This window comes from Orcinus orca, chromosome 1 (genome assembly GCF_937001465.1).
Source record: "Orcinus orca chromosome 1, mOrcOrc1.1, whole genome shotgun sequence".
Lineage (NCBI taxonomy): Eukaryota > Metazoa > Chordata > Mammalia > Artiodactyla > Delphinidae > Orcinus > Orcinus orca.
In genome coordinates this window covers 131,970,659-131,995,308 of record NC_064559.1, presented here as the reverse complement: position 1 = coordinate 131,995,308, position 24,650 = coordinate 131,970,659, and the positions used below count along the sequence as shown (strand labels likewise).

At 38.9% G+C, this 24,650-nt stretch overlaps 1 protein-coding gene across 2 annotated transcripts in view; it reads right to left on the bottom strand.

The window, feature by feature from the left end:
* Positions 1-1,399: 1,399 nt before the first annotated feature.
* LOC101289037 (ferritin heavy chain-like) overlaps positions 1,400-24,650 on the bottom strand; it is a 114,337-nt gene continuing 91,086 nt past the window's right edge. The window contains exon 2 of one of the 2 annotated variants that reach the window (XM_049714490.1): positions 1,400-2,180. In XM_049714490.1, the coding sequence (XP_049570447.1) occupies positions 1,559-2,110 (552 nt within the window). In that variant the 5' untranslated portion in view covers positions 2,111-2,180 and the 3' untranslated portion in view covers positions 1,400-1,558. Of the gene's footprint in view, positions 2,308-24,650 lie in introns of those variants that run through there. The other variant, XM_033432636.2, reaches the window with a different exon arrangement.

The following is a 24,650-nucleotide window of genomic DNA, read 5'->3' as shown; positions in this document are numbered from 1 at the left end:
AGATTTCAGTCTCAGATTTCATTCTGTTGGTTAGAAACCCCTTTCAACTTTTTTTTTCCAGAGAGCTAAGTGGTATGTACCTTAAAAAAAAAAAAAAAAAAAAAAGACACACTGAGGCTCCCAAACTAGTTCTTCAGATATTTGACTTTTCTTAAATAACTCTAAGTTCAACTCAGCTGGAATTTTGAGTATCGCTTGAGTGCACTTGTATCCTTGCCTTGTTAGTTTTCTCTGTCCTGTATTTTTTATTAACTGGTATTTCAGCTTATGAGATTCTCTTTCAGAGGAGGATATAATGGTCTTTTCTATAGAATTCTGCAGCCCCACTGCTTTTAAAGGTATTGTACTGCCCAACTGTAACCTGCTGGGGTATGGTGTGACATTTGGGTATTTATGTGATGGACACACAGCATCAGCATATTTTGGGGAATATACAACTCGGCTTGGAGAAGAGGCATATTCTTTGGAAAGGGTGATATGCCTGAAAAGCAAGTTATTTTTAAAAGCCTTGTTACCTTGAGGAAAACCTCACATAGAAACACCAGAAAATCATCGTGTCCCAAGGGCTTTGACGTGGCACAGTTCTGGTTATAGCGTATTTTCCTTGTATATATTGGTTCATCAAGCTCAAACCAACCTCATAATTATGTGATTGTGACAAGATTAACTGATGGACAACCCAAAAGTCCTGAAGGTCAGCAGAGGGGCCCTCTACCCAATCATACTTTTACTTTTCAGTTATTTTTAGGCTGGCTTGGTGAAAATGTGCCAGGCAGCTATGCAGAGAATTACACACGCTTTGTTCCAAGACCCCTTCATTACTATTGTGTGAAATGTGCACAACTTATCAAACCTAGGCACAAAGTAGAAGATTGATTTCCAGAAAAAAAAAGATCTTGTTTATAAGAAAATTTCAAAATATAGAAAAACAAAAAGAATTTCATAAACACCCCTGTGTCAACACCCAGAACTGAACATTGTTAACATTTTGACAAATTCTTTGTCTTTCTATACAAGAAGTAAAACATTACAGATAAAATTCAAGTCCCCTTGACCATTCCCCTCAACTCCAGTCCAAACCGACTACCCTGCCAGTGTCTTCAGAGGAAACCACTTTTATGAATTTAGGTGTATCCTTCCAGTGTGTTTTGTTATACTATTACATATACATATATGTGTTTGTATTGTATATTCATATACATATATATGCATACATATAGAAATAAATCAATTCTTTATAATATGAATGTATTTGTCCATTTAAAAATATTACATAAGTAGAACATAATCTACAACTTGCCCTTTTTATTCAACTTTATGATTTTTAAATCCATCTTTGTGGTATTTCTCTTAGCTGATAGATAATATTCCACAGTATCACTATACCATTTTTGGGGGGTGGGTACCAAATTACTTTATTTGAAGGAACGGTACTAAGGAAAGGACTTGTAGATATTTTGGTACAACTTACAGAAAAGGTAAGGTAACCCAAACATGCATGCCCTGCCTTGGTGACCAGGGAAGTCACCCCTGTGGCTACGGGAAGCCAGCCTAAGGCTTAGCTCTCATTATCACTATTTCCCAGGGTGTGCTTGTCAAAAAGATACTGTGCCGTGCCAGATTTGGGGGCCCCCATCATGCGCAAGTTGGTTACATGGTCACCCAATTCTTTAATGGATTTCACCTGCTCATTCAGATAATGAGTCTCAATGAGGTCACACAAATGAGGGTCATTCTTCTCAGTGGCCAGTTTGTGCAGTTCCAGTAGCGACTGATTCACACTTTTTTCCAAGTGTAGCGCACATTCCATTGCATTCAGCCCATTCTCCCAGTCATCACGGTCTGGTTTCTTGATATCCTGAAGGAAGAGTCGGCCACCCCGTTGGTTCTGCAGCTTCATCAGTTTCTCAGCATGTTCCCTCTCCTCACAAGATTGGTGAAGAAAGTATTTGGCAAAGTTCTTCAAAGCCACATCATCGCGGTCGAAATAGTACGACATGGACGGGTAGACGTAGGAGGCGTAGAGCTCCAGGTTGATCTGGCGGTTGATGGCGGCCTCCGAGTCCTGGTGGTAGTTCTGGCGCACCTGCGAGGGGGACGCGGTCGTCATGGCGGGCGGCTGAGGTGAAACGGTGGCGGTGGCTGCTCGGCGCTGTAACGGCGGCGGGGACCTTGGGGCGGTCGGAGGGCGCCGTGAGGTGGTGGCGAGGGCTGGCTCTGAGCGGCCGGCCGGAGCGGGGGACGAGCGCCGGGTTCCGTCCAAGCTCTGTTGAAGCAAGAAACCGCGGCGACTCTCCGCGAGGACTGTCACACTATACAATTTTATTTATTTATTTGTTTATTTTGCTGTACGCGGGCCTCTCACTGTTGTGGCCTCTCCCGTTGCGGAGCACAGGCCCGGGACGCGCAGGCTCAGCGGCCATGGCTCACGGGCCCAGCCGCTCCGCGGCATGTGGTATCTTCCTGGACCGGGGCACGAACCCGCGTGCCCTGCATCGGCAGGCGGACTCTCAACCATTGTGCCACTAGGGCAGCCCCACTATACCATTTTAAATTTAAGTTTCAAGTTTCCTTGAGGATGGTCATTGAAAATGTTTCTACTTTCTATTATTACAATGTTTCAACAAACAAGAGATTCTTACACCTATCTCCCACTTCACGCATGAGACAAATTCTCTAGTCTATAATGTATAACTAGAAGTGTAATTGCTGGGTTGAAGGGTATAAACAATTAAAATTTTGTAGGTATTATCAATGTGTACTACATAGGGAGTATATTAATTTAGATTTCCACTGAGGGAATGAGCCATGCTACTTGTCCACATCTTTGCCAATGGTTGATACTTTCCAATTTTTTTAATCTGAAGAGTGATTTGTTTTGCTCTGACTTCTGGTAAAATTGAACATGGTTTCATATGTTTAACCACTCAGTTTTCCTCCGCTGTGATATATGTTCATTTCCTAGACAAAGCAAATCTTAAAAGGAATTTGAAAACCACTTTCTCAAAAAGCAATCATACCAAAATTTTGATATATAGGTTGTTAATGTTTAAACTGGTATCTTAATGTATTTTTTTTCATTTTTGTGCATCATAGGGACTAACCTGTCTTAATTTTTCTTAGTGCAAATAAAAATATGCTTCTTAGGGCTTCCCTGGTGGCACAGTGGTTAAGATCCCACCTGCCAATGCAGGGGACACGGGTTTGAGCCCTGGTCCGGGAAGATCCCACATGCCGTGGAGCAACTAAGCCCGTGCGCCCCAACTACTGAGCCTGCGCTCTAGAGTCCGTGAGCTACAACTAGTGAGCCCGAGTGCCACAACTGCTGAAGTCCGCGCTCCTAGAGCCCATGCTCCACAACAAGAGAAGCCACCACAATGAGAAGCCCGCGCACCGCAACGAAGAGTAGCTCCTGCTCGCCGCAACTAGACAAAGCTCACGCACAGCAACAAAGACCCAATGCAACCAAAAATTAAAAATAATAAATAAAACAAATCAATTTTTAAAAAATATACTTCTTAAATATGGTAGCAAAACAAATATCTTCAGTGCACCACCCAATGTTTGGCAGATAGTAGGTGCTCAATAAAAACCTGCTAAATTAAAAAATAAAAGGAGTAGGGCAAGAGGTAATTTCAGAAGGAGCATTTCAGAACAAGTGCTCTGGTAAAGATAAAACTATACACTAAAAAAAAAAAATACACAGCCAATACTTCTTTCTGCTAATCACACTGTCTCTTGTAATGACTTAGATTCATGGTTCCACTTTTCAGGTTCAAAATCAAATGCTTCTAATGCTAATGACTTAACCTAGATGACGTATCAGGGACTCACCATCAAAGTTCTACACACAAGGCTTCCCTGCCCACCCTCTGATGGTGTGTCCTGGTTTTGACTACAAATAAAACAAAGAATATTAATTGAGTGTAGTTGTAGCAACCCTGAGTTTTCAGCTGAAAAAGTAACACATATAAGGACTCTCAAACTATCAAGAAACTGCTTTGACTCTCTTCTTGCTCAGTTGATTTGGATTTTGTGGGCAGATACTTGTAGCAGTTGTTTCTTTCTTTAATATTCTAAAATATACTCCCTCTAGAGATTACTCCATTCATATCAAGCTTAATTTTAACTAATGAGTTAGCTGTTAAATGGGCCATTTCTGAGCTATCATCATTTTAGTAACAGTAACATTTAAAATCTCTGGAATGAGAATTCAAAATAAGCCAACTATAATTTCCTAATGCAGTAGCTAGCTTTTTCTTATAAAACAAAAAAGTTATCCCACTGAAGAAACTACACACTTTGACCATTTTCACCTTGCAATATGTATTCGTCTTGACTCACTCTTTTCTATTGACACTCTTGCAAGTTTGTCCAATATTAATGCTCTGTTTGGAAAATAGCTGGAAGTACAGAAAAGCTGCATCCATCATATAGCTTTACAGTATCTCATAACAACGAATACTAAAACTGCACTGCCCTACTCTCTGGATATTTCCCCAGTGGTGCTCATGGTGAAGGAGATGGGCTTCACAGCAAACCCAGGAGAAATGAAAGAAAGCTACTATCTTAAAGGAAAGCAGGTGACAAAAATATCATGACTTTTATGATATAGGGCAGCATTCTCACACTGGTGTGCTGAGGACTGCTTCCTTGGTTATATGAGATATGGAAAAACATGTTAATATATTAACATGGATATTAATGAATACATTAACATAAATGTCAACCTATCAAACGTTAAATATTAACATCTAATAGTTAATATTGGTATAGTAACATTAATGTTAACATAGTAAAGCCTTTGAGAAGTTATGGAGTAAAAAATCACATTTTTAACTCTTTTTATCCCTATATCTTCCAAACTTTTTGACCCCAAAACCCTTTTTTTAAATGTAATACCCACAGAGCTAATGTTTTACGGAACACAGTTAGGGAAACTCTGATATGCAATAACAAACATGATTTATTTGATTTAAACAGTGCATTTCATTGGTGTATTTCATCAACAAATATTTCCTTTATCGATGACTGATATCTACTAACATGAGGTTCTGGAATGCTTTCCCCAGCTCACATGCTTCAGAGAAAGAGTTCTGGACCAAAATTCAGTTCCCCACCCCTACAAATGGCCTCGGATTTAGTCCTTACAAACTGATAAGAAACTCTCTGCCCTGCGGCACTACCACCATCCCCTTGAGTCAAACACTGGGTTTGAGGACGCCTGCACCTTTGTGCCTTGTAATCTGAAGCAAATATCTGAGCTGCTTATCCTGAGGCCCCATGTGAAGATGAATTATCATCAGGCCTGAAAAGATAATAAAGAAGTATTCTGAATCATCCCCCAAATTAAACTGCATTTGTATATAGTTTTTTTATCGCGGTAAAAAACAGCATAAAATGTACCATTTTAACCATGCTTAAGTTTACAGTTCAATAGTGTTAAGTACATTCACATTATTGTGCAACAGCTCTCCAGACCTTTTTCATCTTGCAAAACTGAAATTCTCTACCCATTGAAAAACAATTCCCCAGTTCTCCCTCTCCCCCAGACTCTGATAATCACCATCTTACTTTCTGTTTCTATGAATCTGACTACTCTATATTCTTCATGAAAATGGAATCGTACAATATTTGTCTTTTTGTGACCAGCTTATTTCACTTAGTATAATGTCCTCTGGTCCATACATGGTGCAGTATGTGACAGGATTTCCTTCTGTTTTAAGACTAAATAATATTCCATTGTATGTACTACATTTTTTTATTCATTCATTCATTCATGTACATTTGAGTTGTTTCCACCTTTTGGCTATTGTGAATAATACTGCAATGAACATGAGTGTGCAACTACTTCTTTGAGATCCTGCTTTCAATTCTTTTGGATATATACCCAGAAGTGGAATTGTTGGATCATATGGTAATCCTATTTTTTTTTATTTTTTGAGAAACCTCTATACTGTTTTCCACAGCAGCTGCACCATTTTACATTTCCACCAACAGTGCACAAGGTTTCCAATTTCTCCACATGATCACAACACTTATTTTCTATTTTTCTGATAGTCATATATAGTTTCATTAGGTGTATTTTTATTGGTTCTAATTCTGAGAAAAATATCTAATAGTTCTTCATTAATCTAAATATTTAATTACCTGGAACACATACAAGTAGTGTCTAAAGAGAAATAAGTCTTTTCTCCAGCGTGAAAGGAAAGCACAGTAAGAACCAGTATCTACAAATATGCAATTAAGGGAAACTACGCCCAAAAATCAGAACAAAACAAGTTAATCATTTTTTGCAATTGCTTGATCTTTCATATGATTAAGATGACAAGGATTTAAATCTGTTTTTATTTAGCTATTTGTTTAAATAATAGCATTGAACATTGAACATTGCAAACAGTATTGTATTCTGCATTGTAATGTGTTTAAAGATATTAAATTTTAAACTGACTTTTTTAACTGTTCATGAAATTCTATGGAAATAAGCATATCAAAATGAATGGTGTGTGTTCCCTGAGACTCAAGGGATTTCTAGGAAGTTTTCCTATCAACATTAACTTAATCTTCCCAGCATATTTATGGGCTGAAAAACTGAGATACAACAATCTGCCCAAAGACGTATATTTAATAAGTGTTAACTGAAACTCAAAGCTAGGTGTTCTCTCTCCAAATCCCTACTTCTTTTCACTCCTCCATTAGAAAACATAGTTCTATTTGAATTAGTTCAGTTTTGCAAATATTATTTTTACCTCTTTTTGGGGTCTCTAAATACACCAAACACATCTTTTCTTCAAATAAGGGCTCAATTAATTACATTTTGGACTCTGTGTGGGAAGTTAAAACAAACTTTCGGTGCCAGTACATCTCCCAGCTGTGAAAAGTCAACATGAAAACAAGGCGTTGTCACACATCCAGACGCAGGTCAGGAGCACACATCCACACACGGGACTTGGCTTATGACAGAAGGTTGTGGACAGGGCCAGGGCCAGGCTCTCCACGCCCTCCTTCCTGCCTGCTATGCCTCAGATCGCCCTTGGATCTCATTAGATCAGCAGAGAGGCCCTCCAAGTCTTCCAAAACCACCAAAGGTTTGTGCAATTTTGGAAGAAGCTGCAACACCATGTTCTGCTAGCAGTCTGCTGGATTGGTTGCCTCAGTTTTTTTTCTTTTTTAAATGGCTGCCTGGGCCTCTTTCTCTTGTAAGAGAAAGAATTAAAAATTCAGATATTGAATTGTTGATGGCAAATTATGGTTTATCCATAAGAGTTTTGGAATAAGCCATGTGAATTAAAGATACTTATAACTGGCTCCTTGCAGATTTTATATATATATATATATATATATATATATGTATGTATATATATATATAAACTTATAGATATCTACTACATATTATCTATTATATCTATATAGATATAGATATACCTACCATGAGCCAGGTGTATCTCCAAAATGTGCTGAAAAAATCAGTAATTGAGTGAATTCTTATGAACTTTGGAAACTTAAAAAGAAAACAGTGGTTAAAACCCTGGACTTTAAAGTTAGACATACCTGTGCTTGAGAACATTGCTGAACTTCACTAAGATTTCTTATCTGTAAAAGGAGAACAGTAACACCCACCTTTCAGGATTTCTGAGAATTAAATGTAAAATAATGACAGGCTTTGCACACTTCCTGGCACATAGAATGTGCCAATATGTTGTAGCCGTTATTAGCACTGAGCCTTGGGATCATTTCTCTTGGCATCAATTCCTGTAGAACAATCCTATTAATGTTGAAAATGTAGGTGATTAAGTTGAATCTGTAATGACACTCTGACATACCCTGAAATTACATCTTTGAATAATCCTTGGGATCAGTTAGTTTATTCAACACGTCTCTAGGGTACAAGAAAATGTTAGTTATTTGAGCTTTCTAAATTTAGGATCCCAAACCAACAAACACTTACTACTTATCCAAAAGAGATTTTGATAGTATTTTCTATTACTCAGAACTGTTGGCAAGTTACTTTTGCTTGTACCAAGTTGATCACTCTCACCTGTAGATGAAAAACAATATCCAAAGATCTTTTGGTTGAAAATAATAGAAATACAACTCAAATTAGCTTAAGTAAAAGGGAATGTATTGTCTCCAGTAACTGAGGACTTTAAGGGTTGATCTAGCTTCACATGGTGCTAAATGCTGACAAAGCTCTAGTTCTCTCCGTGTGTTGGCATAATTCTGCAGAGAGCTTCTTCCATGAAACCTGAGGTTAGGACCATAAGCTTCAGGCAAATATGGTTCTTTCAGCTGGAGAACCCAGAGAAAAGGAACTCCTCTCTCTCCTAGAAGCTATAAATCTTACAGAAACAAATCTTAGAGAAGATTCTTCTTGTTTCAGAGTAGGTGGGACACTGTAGTCATTTCACTAGGACCACATGGCCTAGGGAGAGGTGATTCCCAAAAGAAAATCAAGACCTGATTCCTGACAAATGAAGATGGTAGAATGAGCAAGTAAAAACATTAGATGCCCAGAGCAGAGAGTAAGAGTTGGATTGTCTGAGACCAAAGACCTCAGCATGGCCATCATGGCAACTATTAAAATACACACTATTTCATGGAACCACATAAAAATGTTTCAAAAGGGCATTGGGGTGGGACATTCTTGATTCATGCTTATTCTTCATGCTAAGCTCCACATGTGGTAAACATCTGCAAAAAAAAAAAAAGAATAGTTATTCTCATATGTTCTACATCCTAAGCAGTATAGTATGTGTAATTACATGAAAAAGGGGGAAATATATCTTTCCATATTGAAAAAGCAAATAAGACCAGTAATAAATAATAATGTACAATTACATGAAAAAAAATGGAAAAAATTTCTCCGGATGAAATTGATAAAAAATAGTCTAAAATTTTGCCTGTTTCAAAATAAGAATAAAAGAGTTAACATTCTCTAAGCAATTTACATAATACTAAAAAATAAAGTAAAAGGAAGACATTAGCATTACTTGCATTAGCAAATGACTATTGACTAAATTTTTCTAAGTGAAACAGAAATACATTTGCAACAGAAAATGTTATTTTGAATATTAAAAAATACAAAAAAGGAAAGCCCTATCTCCTTTGTTTAGTCCCGATGTTGAAAATAACTTTTAAACTCCTGATTTCATTCTTCAGCCTTTCAGCACATGAATGCATAAAATACTGATGCCTCTCAAATTAGAAGATTCTTGCTGAGACCTCAGTGTGCACTGCAAACATGATCTCATCTTTTAGCTTGGTTATGTTCCAAATCCAGGAGTGAGGGCAAGTTTATGATCAGGGAGGAGAAAAAGGAAAATATTTACATAAGCTCCATAATACAACTTTTTTTTTAAGCCCCAAAGAAATCCTCTCTCTATATATACATATATATATATATAAACTCTCTGAACTTCACATATGGGGGTACGCAACCCAAACAGGGAATAGTCACAAAATATGGGGAAAGAGATAGAAAAAAGCAAAGTCATCCTCTGCAGTGGAAACACAAAAAAGAATGAGATGAGCCATCTGAAGATATCTTCCCAAGAGTGACACACCCAGAATTTGAAACCTTATTACTGATAACATTAGAGTATCTTCCTAAATCACCAGAATATTGCATAAAAAAACTCATCTGATCCATTTTTATATTGATTTCTTATTTTACAATAAAACTTTGCTACCAAAAAAAAAAAAAATCTCATCTGATGCCAATCTCTTAACTTGAAGTTGTGTGGAAAACTGTTTTGTAATGAAGGATCTTCACTGGGGAATTGAGCAGGATTTAATAAGTCTGTGTTTGTATTTTGCCTTAACAACCACAACAAAATCTCATCTGGAAGGCATCAAATTCAAACATTAACTACTTAATTAATATGTAATAAACTGGCATCCGAGAAATGAAATATCGTCAAGACTTTTTTGGTTTATATCCAGAGCCCTTTTGAAGGAGAATGGACATAGTATGCCGTATTATACATGGTAGTTAACTAGAATCACTTTATTAAAATCTAATTTTTCCTCTAATATTCTTAAAATATTTACTATGTTCTACCATGCGAGTTTCAGGAACTCACCTGTGCCATCCTAATTTACCTAAATAGGGTATAAATGTAATATCCTTCAGTGATGATATTCATACAACCAAATGTGAAAAGTTGACTGTGCAATCTATTCAGTCAATGTAATTAAGATAGATATTTATTCTATTCTGGATAATTCTATGTTAGATCTCTGTTTGAATTATCAAGTTTCTTCTCTAAACATTCTAATTTCATTGTAAACTCCCTCTTTCATTTTTGATTTAGATTGTTGAATTCATTTAGATTTGGCTTAAGATTCAATCTGCCTTTTTTCACTTCCAATCTCCTGCAAAGTATGCCTTCGTGTCCCCCACCTTGCCTAGCACACAGCCACTTATACACAAGGTGTTCAGAAAGTTTGCCTTAAATGAATGACTAAAAGCTCTGAAAAGTTACCAAAAGGAGATACTGTCCCCAACACATATTTTCAGCCAGCATTTACACTGCTGCCAACTCCTATTTTGCTGTGCAAATGTGAGGAAACCATTTTTTGTTCTTTCACTGGAGCATTTAGGAAATGCTCATGACTCACGCAGAGAACTACTCCTTTCTGTTACCTTCCAGGTATACTCATCATAGATCCTCACTTCACCCACCCAATCTACTACAGCCAGTCTCCAGCTGCAGTTTCCTTTCTTTAAGTCTCCTTGAGTCAGATCAACGAATTTAAGGGTTGGAAAGAAGGGGACAGCCCACCTCACTGTGCATCCTACTGGGGATTTTCCTACTAGGGAAGAGGTTGTCCCAGCACGTGTGATGTTGTCCCAGAAGTAGCAGTGCTCCCTCAGTTGGCCCCTCTTTCCATTTCCTTTGGGTGACATTTACTGAAGAAATCAGTTGAAGTCTGGCCTCTAGCGTGCAACAATCTCAAGTTTGAATCCTGACTCTACTAACTGTGTGACCAAAGGTCACTTAACTTCTCTAAACCTCACTTTCCTCATCCATAAAAGTGGGATAATAATTGTTGCTGTGAAGATTAAATGATACATTGCATTTCATTTAAAGCATCTAGCACAGCACTTATTAAATGTTAGTTATCATTAGAATCTGTTGTTAGACATTAATTTAAAAGTTGATTATTATTCCTATTTTGGATTCAAAAGGCAATCTAAATTTAAACAGATGTACGGTTTTCATTTAGCCCTAGCTTGGCACAGTAGAAAGCTAAAGGCCAAGGTCCAGACTTCAGCCTTGTTACCTATTATCAATTTGTATTCAGAGAGGTCTCCTCCTTATGAGGAATTATGAATTATGTCTGATCATACCTGCTTCTCCACATATGTCAAGTACCTGGCTCATAGTAGATACTAAATAAATGTCAGTTCCCACTCTCCAGTTCAGAACAGATCACTCTAACAAGGTTCTAAATTTAAAGTAAAGTGACTAATAAGATCAAAGGTATCAGATAAAACATCAAAATCTATTACCAGCTCTGCCACTAACTAGTTAGGTAACAAACATTTTGGTTTTCCTTTGTAAAATACAGAGAAAAGCATAATTTTCTAAGATGTAGACAAATTCAATCATAAAGAAAGTTACCACTTATACGGCAAACTTTAAGTGAGCTAACAGGATGAATTTCATATATTTTTTTAAAACAAGAAAAGTAATATATTGTAGTATAATATTTATCTCATAGGTGTCCTTGAACTTAATCCATGATGAAATCTAGGGATATTTTAATAACATGTGATTAAGTATTGGATTAAGAAAAGATATGGTTAAATGTTAAGCATTTCACTTCCACCTAGCAGGATAGAAGATCCCTGAGGCTGGATTTTAAACTCTTTAGTTCACTTCTGTATCCTCAACACCTTGAACAGTGGCTGATATGTAGGAAGCACTTAAGTACTTGCTCAGTTAGTGAATAAAAGAGGGATGAAAAATGGTTCTTTATGACATGCTGTCAGAAATCCTATTTCAGATTGCCTGATGTTTAGAAGCTGTTATCCTTCCACTTCTAGGCATTCTCTTCAATCTTTAAATGGTCTGTTAGGCTAGAGTGTCTACGTCTCTGTAAACCTAGTAACACAGGTGAGATTTGTTGAAGTACTGTTTTTTTTTTAAATAAACTTTTGTAGGTACAAATTATAGTGCAATTTTAACAAGAAACAAAGATTTGAGGCTTTGACTCTGCAAAGTCAAAATAACTAATTAAAAAATATACTTTTAGGGACTTCCCTGGCAGTCCAGTGGTTAAGACTCCACGCTTCCAATGCAGGGGGCACAGGTTCGATCCCGATCCCTGGTCCGGGAGCTAAGATCCCACATGCCCCACGGCACGACCAAAAAAAAAAAAACAAAAGACAAAACTTTTAGCTTTAAAAAGATGGCATTACCTTATCTCAATCAAATGCTTTGACTTGTAGCTCTACTAAATGCCTTCTTGTTTGGGCAGTACATTAAAACTACCTTAGTTATGCCTATTTTGAGACTGTTAACCCAAGAATTCTATTTTGTTTGAGATAAACAAGATGTCTTGTCATCCAGAAGACAAGACATCTTGTTTTTCTGTTCAGGCAATTACGGATAGGTAGCCTGCTATCTATCCTCCAAATACTTTAAATATGCCCCAAACAATGAGATCTATGAAACTGGAATGAACCTTTAAAAAATATGAATAATAAAGATAATTATGATAATAGATTCTGTTGAGTACGTTTTCAATATTTTCTCATGCACACTTTTATTTTTTAAAGTACTCTACTAAAAACACACACTTGAAGTATCAAAAAATATCAATTGAGACAAAAAATAAGCACTTTCATTTATTTGCCTTTTTACATCCACAAATACATAGAAAATACAGCATCCACATACAGAATTTTTTAGAGGAACGAAATATGTTCGCAGTGGAATGTCTCTGATGTTTACGTTAAAATGAATGCAGATACCAATCTCTCAAACGTTCTCAAGACTTCCTTTATGTCCTAGACAAAGAAGAATCGTCTGATTTAATATTTAGTTTGTTCATTAATCATCACAGTTCTGCATTAAAAAAAAAAAAGCCCAATATATTTTACAAGGTAAGAACTGCTCATTCCTTGTTTACTTAAAATACGGTAGAAACAAGCATGAACAAATCATAGGAAATACATTTTAGTGATCAAAATATGAAAGATTAAAAACATACTCTGGCTACATTAATAAAACTTTCAAAGGGATTGCAACCAATTCTGTCAAAGCCTCAGAAGTTCCTGTTTTGGCAGTTAAAAGAGAAGAACATGAAACATTTTGTGAATCTTTTTTCTTTGTGGATAATTAAACACAAGCCATGAGAAAACAAATGTACAGATGTACACCATATTTTCATCACTCTGAGGACTAGAGCCATGTATTGGAGACTTAATATTCAAAAGAAAGAGCATTTGAACTACATTTGAGATGTCACTGGATTTTTCCCCTTAATTAATGTTTTTTGGTAGTTTTATCACGCTTAGCCCCTGTGTTCTTTTTATTTAAAGTGATTGAGTTTGGTTATCATCTTCTTTCAGGGAGGCCAAACGCATTCTCAGATAACCACTGCACATTGTTAAGGTGTGAGGGCGGAGTGGGGGGGGGGCAGGAGGACCTCCAGAGGCTAGGAGGAAAAGCAAGCCCTTCACTGGGCTTTCTTTTCATTCAGAAGTGACTGTCACAGAGCAATTCGTCCTGCTGGTTGCTATCACAAAGCGACTCCATTTCTCCTGGGACCAGCAAGAATTTCTCTCCGTTCATTTGGGGGTGTGAATTGATGATCATAAGTGAAAACTGATAGATAACATTATTCTCCTTCCTGCTGTCTGGGAATGAGCATTCTCCCCGAGCAAACAATCAGACTCAATATCATTACGAATCACTTTTCAAACCCTAAAAAGCCACATAGAAGAGACCCATCCTGACAATTCTTAGAATTCATCTAGCAGCTCAATAATTAGTGGCAATATATGTCCATTCATTTCATCTCTTCAGCCAACGTACAACGTGACCCTGTCACAGGCTAAAGGTGGCTGGATGCTAGGGATGCCACTATGAACAAGACACCTGCCCTGGCGAAGACTTAAGTCTAGTAGGGAGAGACATTAATCAAATAATCCCACCAAAGGACTTCCCTGGTGGTCCAGTGGTTAAGAATCCGCCTGCCAATGCAGCGGACGCGGGTTCGTGCCCCAGTCCGGGAAGATCCCACATGCCTCGGGGCAACTAGGCCCACGCGCCACAACTAGAGAGAAGCCTGAGAGCCGCAAAGAAGATCCCGAGTGCCACAACTAAGACTCAAGGCAGCCAAAATATAAATAAATAAATAAGCCCACTAACAAAAATACAAATATATTTTTAAACAATTATTATATATACAACTACAACTATCAAAAGGACTAGGCAGAAAAGGTATACAGAGCTATAAGGCTGAAAATAGGGGGATTTGATACGGTGGGTAGAGGGAGCAGTTAGGACAGCTTCCCTAATGAAGTGTGTGATTCTGTGCTGGGGCAGGGGGTAGGGGAGGGAAGGCCAGTAAGGGAGTGGGAGGTGGAGGCAGGGAGAACATTCCAGACCAGGGAGCAAGGAGAGAGCTATGCAGCTGGAAAAACTGAATGAAAGTCCTGCAGCTGGGTCTCAGAGAGCAGAGTGTGTAGGGGCAGGAGATGATATGAAGCTGGAAGTACAGAATAGTTAGATCAAGCTTTATAGTTTTTTTATCCAAGGATTAGTGGGAAGACACTGAAGGGTGAGAAGCATGCTTCATGTTGAAACCCTCCCTCCAATAGCAGAGCTAGCAAGAAGGTCCAGGGCTGGTGGAGGGGCTGCAGGGAATCTGGCCTTGTGTGGGTATCTGATGCGGTACCTCAGGAGTCCCAGTGGGCTGGCGCTAGACTGATGATGGTAGCCTTGGAGACAAGAGGAGATAATATCAACAGGCCAGTGAAAGTAGCCCTTGCCTTGGAAAGAGGAGAAACTTCAGAACAGCCCTTACCAGAAGGCTGCAAAGTCCATGCCATAGATTTCTTCTTATAATTGTGGAAAACCATCTGCTGTATACCACTGGTGTTTCTCTGACTTCTCATACTGGAGAAGGGCATGTCAGCTCCGATTCCATCAGGGGTACTCCAGGGGGTGAGGGAAAGAAGTTTGAGCATGAGTTTTAGGTAGAGAAGGGGAGAATCTTTCTCTCGCTGATTTCCCCCTCAGTGGCAAAGCAGTGGAGCAGTCATGGCCAGGCTTCAGGGTCCCTGCGTTCTCTGATTGCCTGTTTGTACTCAGCTGGCCCAGCTTAAGCCCCAGGCTTTATGCCTTTGTTCTCTCATACTCCTGTCACCACCGGGTCGTAACCTGCTCTGAGGAAAGCATCTGATTGATAAACAAATTCTCACTGAGGTAGATGTAAAGGAAAAGGTGGTACATGACTTCTCCAAAAGAATATTTACATTTTAAGACCTCAAAAATCTCTAATCGTGGAAGGCCAGCCATCAGTCAACAGATAAATTATTTGGGAAGGCATAATGGCATTGTTTTGCCCTGAAGTTACACTACCATCCCAGTCAGCCATGCTCTTCCTATAATTTTCCTCTCTTGCAGCATGTGGGCAGTAGAGGTGAGAAAAGAAAAAACATGAGGCAAAGATTGAGGAGTTTCCCACAGATGGACTGAACTATTGCATGCAGCCGTTCACAAATTTTTCGAGGTTCTACAATATGCTCTCTTTCTAAAATAATGCATCAGTTTCTGTGGTTTAAATGTAATCTGTACGCTGACGAGTTTATACCTTCCCTCCCAATCCTTCCTCTGAGCTCTGGACTCCTCCATCCAGCTACGTACCGACCTATCTCTGCTTGGACATCTCGCAAGCATTTCAAATTTAACACATCCAAATTAGAACTTTTTTTTTTGGATCATATGATAATTTTATTTTTAATTTTTTGAGGAGGTACCATACCGTTTTCCGTAGCGGCTGCACCATTTTACATACCCATCAACCGTGCACAAGAGTTCCAATTTTCTACATCCTTGCCACTACTTGTTTTTTTTTTTTTTGTCTTTTTTTAAAAATTGAAGTCTAGTTGATTTACAAAGTTGTGTTAGTTTCAGGTATACAGCAAGGTGATTCAGTTATACATATATATATATATTCTTTTTCAGATTCTTTTCCATTATATGTTATTACAAGGTATTGAATATAGTTCCCTGTGCTATACAGTAGGTCTTTGTTGTTTATCTATTTCACCTAACTAGAACTTTTGATGCCCCCTGGACCCCCTCCAAGCCCATACTTCCCCAACTCAGTAAATATCAACACCAAACACCCAGAAACCTGAGGGTCATCCTGGACACCTCCCTTTCTGTGTTAGTTTCCTGTGGCTGCCTTAACAAATTACCACAAACTTGGTAGCTGAAAAACAACAGAAATGTATTTTCCCACTGCCCTGGAGGCCAGAAATCTGAAAACAATGTGTCAGTAGAGCTGTGCTCCCTCTGGAGGCTATAGGGGAGAATCCTTCCTTGCCTAGTCCAGCAGCTGGTGGCTCCAGACATTCCTTGTGGCCACATCACTATAACCTCTGACTGTCTTCACATTGCCTTCTCCACTTTTGTCTGTGTCTCTTATAAAATCTCTTGTCATTTATGGCCCATGTGGATAATCTAGGATGATTGCATTTGGAGATCCTTAATTACATCTGCAAAGACCTTTTTTTCCAAATAAAGTCACAATCTGAGGCTCCAAGGATTAAACCATGGATGTATCTTTTTGAGGGCCATCATTCAACCCACTACACTCTCCATTACCCCTCACAGTCAATTCAACAAGTTCTGAAGAACCTACCTTCACATCTCACTCAGCCAAGCCCATCTATCTTCATTGCTTTGAAGATGCGATGCTTCATTGCTTCATTGCTATGACCCCAATTCAAGGTCTTTCTTGAGAATTTCTGCCATGGCCCCCTAGCAGCACTGGTCTCCCTGTTTCCACTCTGGTCTCCTCCCCCCTCCATAGTTCATTCCCTATAGAGCAGCCAAGAATGGCTTTTACAGTTTTTACGTCAGACTATATCACTAACCTATAACTAAACTTCCAGCACACTTAGAACTCCCTTTGCACTTAGGACAAAGTCCCGCATTACCCAACCCAGCTCCCTTCCCCAGCTGTCCTCCAGCCCCAAACGAACAGTGTTCTAGCCACGTGGGCCTCTTTACTTGCTCAGAGAGGCTGCCCCTGGCTTCCCTGTGTAACGAGGCATTCTCCCCTGCTCTCTAAGGCAGCACCCTGTCCAGGACTTCCATTGGCATTTCTCAGTTTTTATTGACTTACCAGTTTATTGTCCATCTCTCCAAACTAGATTGAACGCCCCCCGAAGGTAGGGCCAGAGCCCCTTTTGTTCAGCACTATATATCCAGTGCCCAAGTGAACACAGCGCACGGTAGATGTCCAATAAACCTTTGTCAAACACCTGAATGAATTGCTTAACTAACGGTTCTCATTGATTATAGGATTAAGAACAAATCTTGCCTGGTATCCCAGGTCCCCGGCCTCTAGTCCTCACCTACCACCCATCCTCCCTCATTTGCAACTTCTCCTTAAGGGGAAGCTTTGGTGCCTGCAATTTCCATATTCTTATCTTCCTCCCCTCTTTGAATTACGCCATTTTCTCCTGCAATATCTATTCCCTCCTTTTGTTTACCACATCCTAGTTGTTTTTCTACACCCAGTTCAAATCTCTTCTCCTGCAGGAAGCCCTCCACCTCTGTTATTCTCTCTTACCACTCTGCCACAATTTCATCGCTACTCATCCCTCCAACCATACTAAAAGGTACAAGAGTAACTCTCCGTTTTGCATTTCTTTGAATTGACATTACAGGAATTGAGACAATGAAATGCCCTGGAAACCAGCCACTGGCTATTTTCTAGTCTCAGCTGCCCTCACAGCTAACCAGGTGACCTCAGCACTTTACCTCATCTCCTGAGTGTATTTTCTTCATGAATAAAACAAAAGGGTAGAGCACACTAGTTAAAGACTCCGCTAGCTCTGATATGCCAAGATTTTAACAATCAATCAATTTTAACAAATCCACTTCAGAAGTAGGTGTAGAGATTAAGTCAGTTATTATGTCAGGAACTTAGACAAGTGTCGGGCACTTAGGAAGTCCTCAATAACTGAGTTGCTGATTATTTCACCATCCACCCCTACACACACACACACACATGAAAATGGAGGCTCAGCAATTTGAATAAAGTAACCCAAGGTCAACAGCTAGTAATGACAAAGCCCAAGACCTCCAGTTTTATTTAAAAAAAAAAAAAAAGGAAAGAAAAAAACTCCCAAAACAATGAAACAAAATGAACAAACAAAATAACATGCTTTCTCCCTGCCTCTCTGATAAAAGCAATAACTTTGTATACAAGGATTTTAGTTTATAAACCTTTTTCATAATTACTATCTCATTTCATCTCCATACTGCCTCTATGAAGCAGTTATTATACTCATTTTACACAGGAGGAGTGAGGTTTAGAGGGGCTGAATCACTTGCTGAAGATCACACAACCACTAAGTAGCTAAACTAGAATCACACCCCAGAATTTAGCCTCAAAGCCTAAGTTATTTCTAATATGCCACATGGCACTGTAGCAAGGTGCAATTAGTAAAGGAGACTTTGTTACATCCCATTTCTGTCAATAGAAATCTGTGCTAAAAATACACCAGTAGGTTGCTTATGATAAAGCTAAGAGCAATATTTAATGAATTTAAGTGATACTTTTTATGTACAGGTGATTTTTTTGCTATTCCACGAGTGTTCTTCCAGATCCATCCAGGGCTCAACACATGTGCAGTTCCCATTGATGCTAATGGGGATCACACACCTCAGCTCTTCACAGAAAACACCCCCCAAACCACTCAACCATTTAGGAGGCAGAAACTTCCAAGAATCAGGCACATGTTGTCATGTGCCTAGGCGCCCTGCTACCCACCGAGACTGTCTGTTGACACAATGTGGAAGCTTCATAACTTAAACTATTTTTTCCCCTAAACGTATTTTGAAGTCTGGGGAGATCCAAAAAGAGAAGCATTTCAGGATCTATCCCAAGTCAAAAGGGAAGGTTGGGGGAATTCCCTGGTGGTCCAGTGATTAGGACTCAGTGCTCTCACTGCTGGAGCCCCGGATATGATCCCTGGTCCGAGAACTAAAATCCCATAAGCCGTGCGGCGTGGCCAAAAAAGAAAAAGGGGGGAGCGGGGAAGGTTGGAAAGCTTTTATGGTTCATTTACTTTTTAAAAGCTGGAAATTATTTGTATTTTCAGGCTCTTTCATCACGACAAGTTTAGACCCAACAGCAAATTTCCAGGACTCAAATTTCCCATCTTTGAGTGGAACTGTGAAAAGATCCCTGGACTAGGAGGCCCAGGATATGGGTTCTAGGCCTAGCCCTGCTCTTTACTCCCTTGGGCAAATCCCTTAAACTCTGAGCCTCAGTTTTCCTATTTAAAAACAGGAAACGGGGCTTCTCTGGTGGCGCAGTGGTTGAGAGTCCGCCTGCCGATGCAGGGGACACGGGTTTGTGCCCCCGTCCGGGAAGATCCCACATGCCGCGGAGCGGCTGGGCGCGTAAGCCATGGCCGCTGAGCCTGCGCGTCCGGAGCCTGTGCTCCGCAACGGGAGAGGCCACAACAGTGAGAAGCCCGCATACCGCAAAAAAAAAAATTAAAATATAAAAAATAATTAAAAAATTAATAAAGGAAACGGATTAAAAGTAAACAAACAAATACCTGTCTTCCCTATTTCACAGGGGCTTCGTGAGATAGTTTTTGTGAAAGTGTTTTGTCTACTATAAAGTACTCTTCAAATAGAGGGGATTAGTATCACTGCTCCCAAAAGGTGAACCCGAAGACAAACTTCCATTTTCAAAGTATGTGTGTATATTCTGTCACCTAGTGGCCACACAAAGAATTCATTTTTAACTATGCTAATATTAAGAAAATTAATGAAACAAATCTTGTTATTATTTTTAGGAACTTTGAATCAGTCTTCTCAATTTATCAAATTTTTATCAACTTTTACTGACTTGATCAATGCTGTATCACAGAGCCAGCAGAAAAAACAGCACCAGCAACATAATTACATAAGTGTAATGTACTCGAACTAAAATTTGTGATCTAACACCACATTTTTTCAAGTCAGCTCTGGGTTTTTTTGTTGTTTTTTTTTCCAGCACATAGTCATTTAACATGAGAGTAATTATTGGGTGCTACTTTGTGCCAGAGTTACAGCAGAGAAACAAGCAAATTTCCTGCTTTCAGTGGAGCTTACGGTTGTGGTGGGGGAGAAAATTAGTAGATGAATATGAAATATGTTAGTTGATGATGAGTTCCATGAAGAGAAACAAAACAGAGTCGAGGGACTTGAGAGTGAACAGAAGGGCGATGTGTGTTCCACTTCAGGTAGGGTTATCAGGGAAGGCCACTCAATAAAGAAAATCCTGAAGGAAGTGAAGAGGCAAAGCATACTGATATTTGGGGGTCAAAAGTATTTCAGGCCAAGAGGACAGGAAGTACAAAACCCTGGAGGTGGAATATGTTTGATGTCATTGAAGAACAGCAAGGAGGCCCGCGGAGCAGAGAGTAAGGAGGCGGTAGGTATCAGGATCAGAGAGGTGGTAAGGATGCCAGCTCCGTATAGGCCATGGTCAGGAATTCACATTTGGCATTGGGAACTCTGAGTGAGACGGGAAGGCACTGGAGGGTTTCTTGGTTTTTTTTTTGCGGTACGCGGGCCTCTTACTGTTGTGGCCTCTCCCGTTGCGGAGTGCAGGCTCAGCGGCCATGGCTCACGGGCCCAGCTGCTCCGCGGCATGTGGGATCTTCCCGGACCGGGACACGAACCCGTGTCCCCTGCATCGGCAGGCGGACTCTCAACCACTGCGCCACCAGGGAAGCCCACTGGAGGGTTTTAAGTAGTGGAACGACCTAATAATTCTGAGTAACTCTCTGACAAAACAACATAAAATACCAAATAACCTGACAGACAAGTTTAATGGAATGCCTGGGGAGAAATGTTTCCCATAAGAACATAAATTTTTCAAAACGTTTATAAAGACAGTTCTTTTAGGGGAACTCACAAGGAGGGTTATAGAGGAAGAAAGCATAGTATCTTTACACTGAAACAAGTTAACTCAGGCAAGCCAGAGCTATGCTATTTTTACTAGCTAGTCTCAAAAAAAAAAAAAGAAAAAAAGCTTTCATAACAATGGTACATAAATTCTCAAGACACTCTTCAATGAAGAAACATTTACTGAATGTCCACTATAGGCAGGTGATCTGGAAAGGTCGGTTTGGGTTACAAGTCAGGGCTCTAACCTTAAAAGCACTTAAGATACACCTGAGGAGATAAAAATGCATGCACATAAAAAGGTAACACAAGGCAACATATAAGTGCAGGAGAGCTGGAGCCAAGCCCATAGCATTTGGGAGAAGAGGCTGTGCTCATGTATGAGCTGCAGAGGGACACACGTCAAGCAGGAACTGAGGCAGGGGAAACAGGGCAGGGGCAGGTTCCAGGAGCTGTGGCCTGGCTCTAGGACAACACCCAAGAAAGTCAAGAGGTTATGCCTGGGATTGCTGACTCAGAATTTTAGGTCTGAAAAGAACTCATCATAAGAAAAACATTTTTGTAACTATGTATATTGACGGATGTTAACTAGACATCTTGGGGTGAACGTTTTGCAATATTTACAAACATTGAATCATTATGTCGTACAGCCGAAACTAATATAATGTTTCATGTCAGTTAAAAAAAGAAGAAAAGAAAAGAACTAGAAGGAAATTTGGAGATGATTGAATCCAGTGCTCTTGTTTTATAAGAGGAAAATCAGATCAATTAAGGTCCCACTGGTTAGTGAAGCTGGACCTAGAACAGAGGCCCCTGTCCATTGTTTTTGCACATCACCATCAGGAAAATGACAGTGAGCCTATGGGATTCCTAAAATTACTAACCAAATTGGGATGGAGCCTTATGGAACCATGGGACCATGGTTTAATATAGTCTAATATAGTCTTTAATATAGTCTAATTTATCTACATTCTCTTTTTATAGATAGTGGTTTTTATGTCTTAAGACATTTTTCCCTCAGATGACCTATATTTTCTATTAAAGTTTTGAAGTATTGTTTTTGAGATTTAACTTCTTAATCCATCTAGAGTTGATTTTTTTTTTTTTGCCACACTGCATGACGTGGGATTTTAGTTCCCCAACCAAGGATTGAACCCGTGCCCTCTGCATTGGAAGCTCAGAGTCTTAACCACTGGACTGCCAGGGAAGTCCCTAGAGTTGGTGCAAATTAGAGATCCAATTTCATCTTTTTCCAAATGGACAACCATTTTTCCTCAGTTCTATCTATTTACTAATATACTTTAAAACCTTCTTATTAAGTTCCATAAAAAAGTTTTTGAGATGTTGATTGGAATTGCATTGAAACTTCAGAGCAATTTGGGAAAAAACGACACCATTACTATACTGATCCTTCTTCCTTTCTGTGGGCATGTTTTATCTCTACACTTATTTGAATTTTCCTTCCTTAATGTCTCTTAGTAAAGTTTTATAATTTTCCCTTTAGAAGTCCTATATGTCTTCCCTAAGTATTTAATATTCTCTGACACTATTGAAAACAATGTCTTCTTTCAAAAACATTTTCTAGTTGCTTATTACTGTTGTATAGAATCTTGTATTCAGCCACCTTGCTAAAATCTATTATTAATAATGACAGATTTATTTCCTCCTTCCCAGTCCTATGCCTCTAATTTCTTTCTTTTAGCATATTTCACTGACTATGCCCTACAGTGGAAGTGATGGTGAGGACATTGTTATCTTGATGGGGTCCAGGACATGCTACCACAAAATATGGCACCTTGGCACATTGAAGATCTTAAGCTGAAGAAGTTTGAGAAAAAGGCAGAAGAAAGAGGAAAGTCATGCTAACTTCACCCTCTTGCCCTTCTTCCCTGAAACACGTCTTAAAACTCCCAAGTGAAATGTACCCTCCCTCTACCAGGAGGAAGGGAGAAATTCTCATCACCAGAATCAGGGAATTTGGGGCCAAGAAATCTATATAAACCTCTCATTAAATTAACCCCTGTCCTCCTAGTTACTTCTTCACCACTTAGTACCCCTAGCTCAAACCCCTTTGTCTTGTCAATTCTACACAAATTTCTGGTTTCTTTGTCTAAAGGTACAAAAGCTTCCTGCTTTGGTCACTTCCTTGGGTTTTCACTCTCATGTGAAGGCTCCCATGTACATGTAAAAATTCGGTAAAATTTGTGTGATTTTCTCCCATTATCCTTTGTTATTTTAATTTCCAGAACAGCCAGGGACCCTAAATCGTGGATTGAATTGCATCTCCCAAAAAGATATGTGTAAGTCTTAAGCACACACAACCCCCCATATCTGCAAATGTGACTTTATTTGGGAACAGGGTCTTCGTAGACATAATTAAGATGTAACATGGAATGTCCATAAGACAAGGAATGCCAAAGATTGCCGGAAACACTAGAAGCTGAAAGAAGAGCATAGGGCAGTTTCTCCCCTGGAGTACATCCCTGTGGACACCTTGATCTCAGACTTCAATCCTCTAGAACTGAGAGAACACATTTCTGTTCTTTTAAGTTACCCAGATTGTGGTACTTTGCTATAGCAGCCCTAACAAACTAATGCAATATCTCTTAAAAATAACTATCTTAAAAAAAGTAACAACTGCACAAGCCTGAAAAATTCCCAATTTACTTTGAAATTACCATTCCTAGCTTGCTATATAAAACATTTCGTTTTGTCAAATAAATGTCACATAAATATCCTTAAAGATCAACCAGACAAGAAGAAAACATCACCTTTATTTATGGACTCACAACTTAAATTTACTCTTTCAGAGGAGTGTTTTAACCTACTGACAATGGCTTTTATAAGGTCTGCCTTCTTAGAAAGTACTATCGCTTAGTCTTTTATTCCTGAGATAGTGTTTTATATCCTTCTCCACTTTAAGAAAATTGTTATGTTATGGACATTTGCTAGCCAAGTACCAATCATGGTAAATCAGTTAAAATTAAAGCACTTCTTTTGATTATGGTTCATATAAAACACTCATTCTGCTTTTGTTTTTTTCTTTTCCTTTTTTTTTTTTAAATTGAAGTATAGTTGATTTACAATGTTGTGTTAGTTTCAGATATACAGCAAAGTCATTCAGTTATACATATATATATATACATATATATACATATATATGTATATATGTATATATATATGATTCTGCTTTTAAAATGAACTTTGCTTGGACAAAAATTTCTGAATCAGTGAAAGGCAGACAAATCACTACAGCTGCAGTTTCATGTTACATAGCCACTTGTTAACTTTCACACCCAACAAGACAGATAAAATTTAGAGGAGGAGGACCTTTCATTCACAAAACCATGACAAATTTTGTATTTTTTAAATGAAATTATGGTACAATAAAAATTAAATACTTGGTCTTTGTTCCAGTTCCTGGCACAGAGGTCCTAACACCCTTGGAATCTCTGGATTGATAAGAGTGTCTTTTGTATGATAATG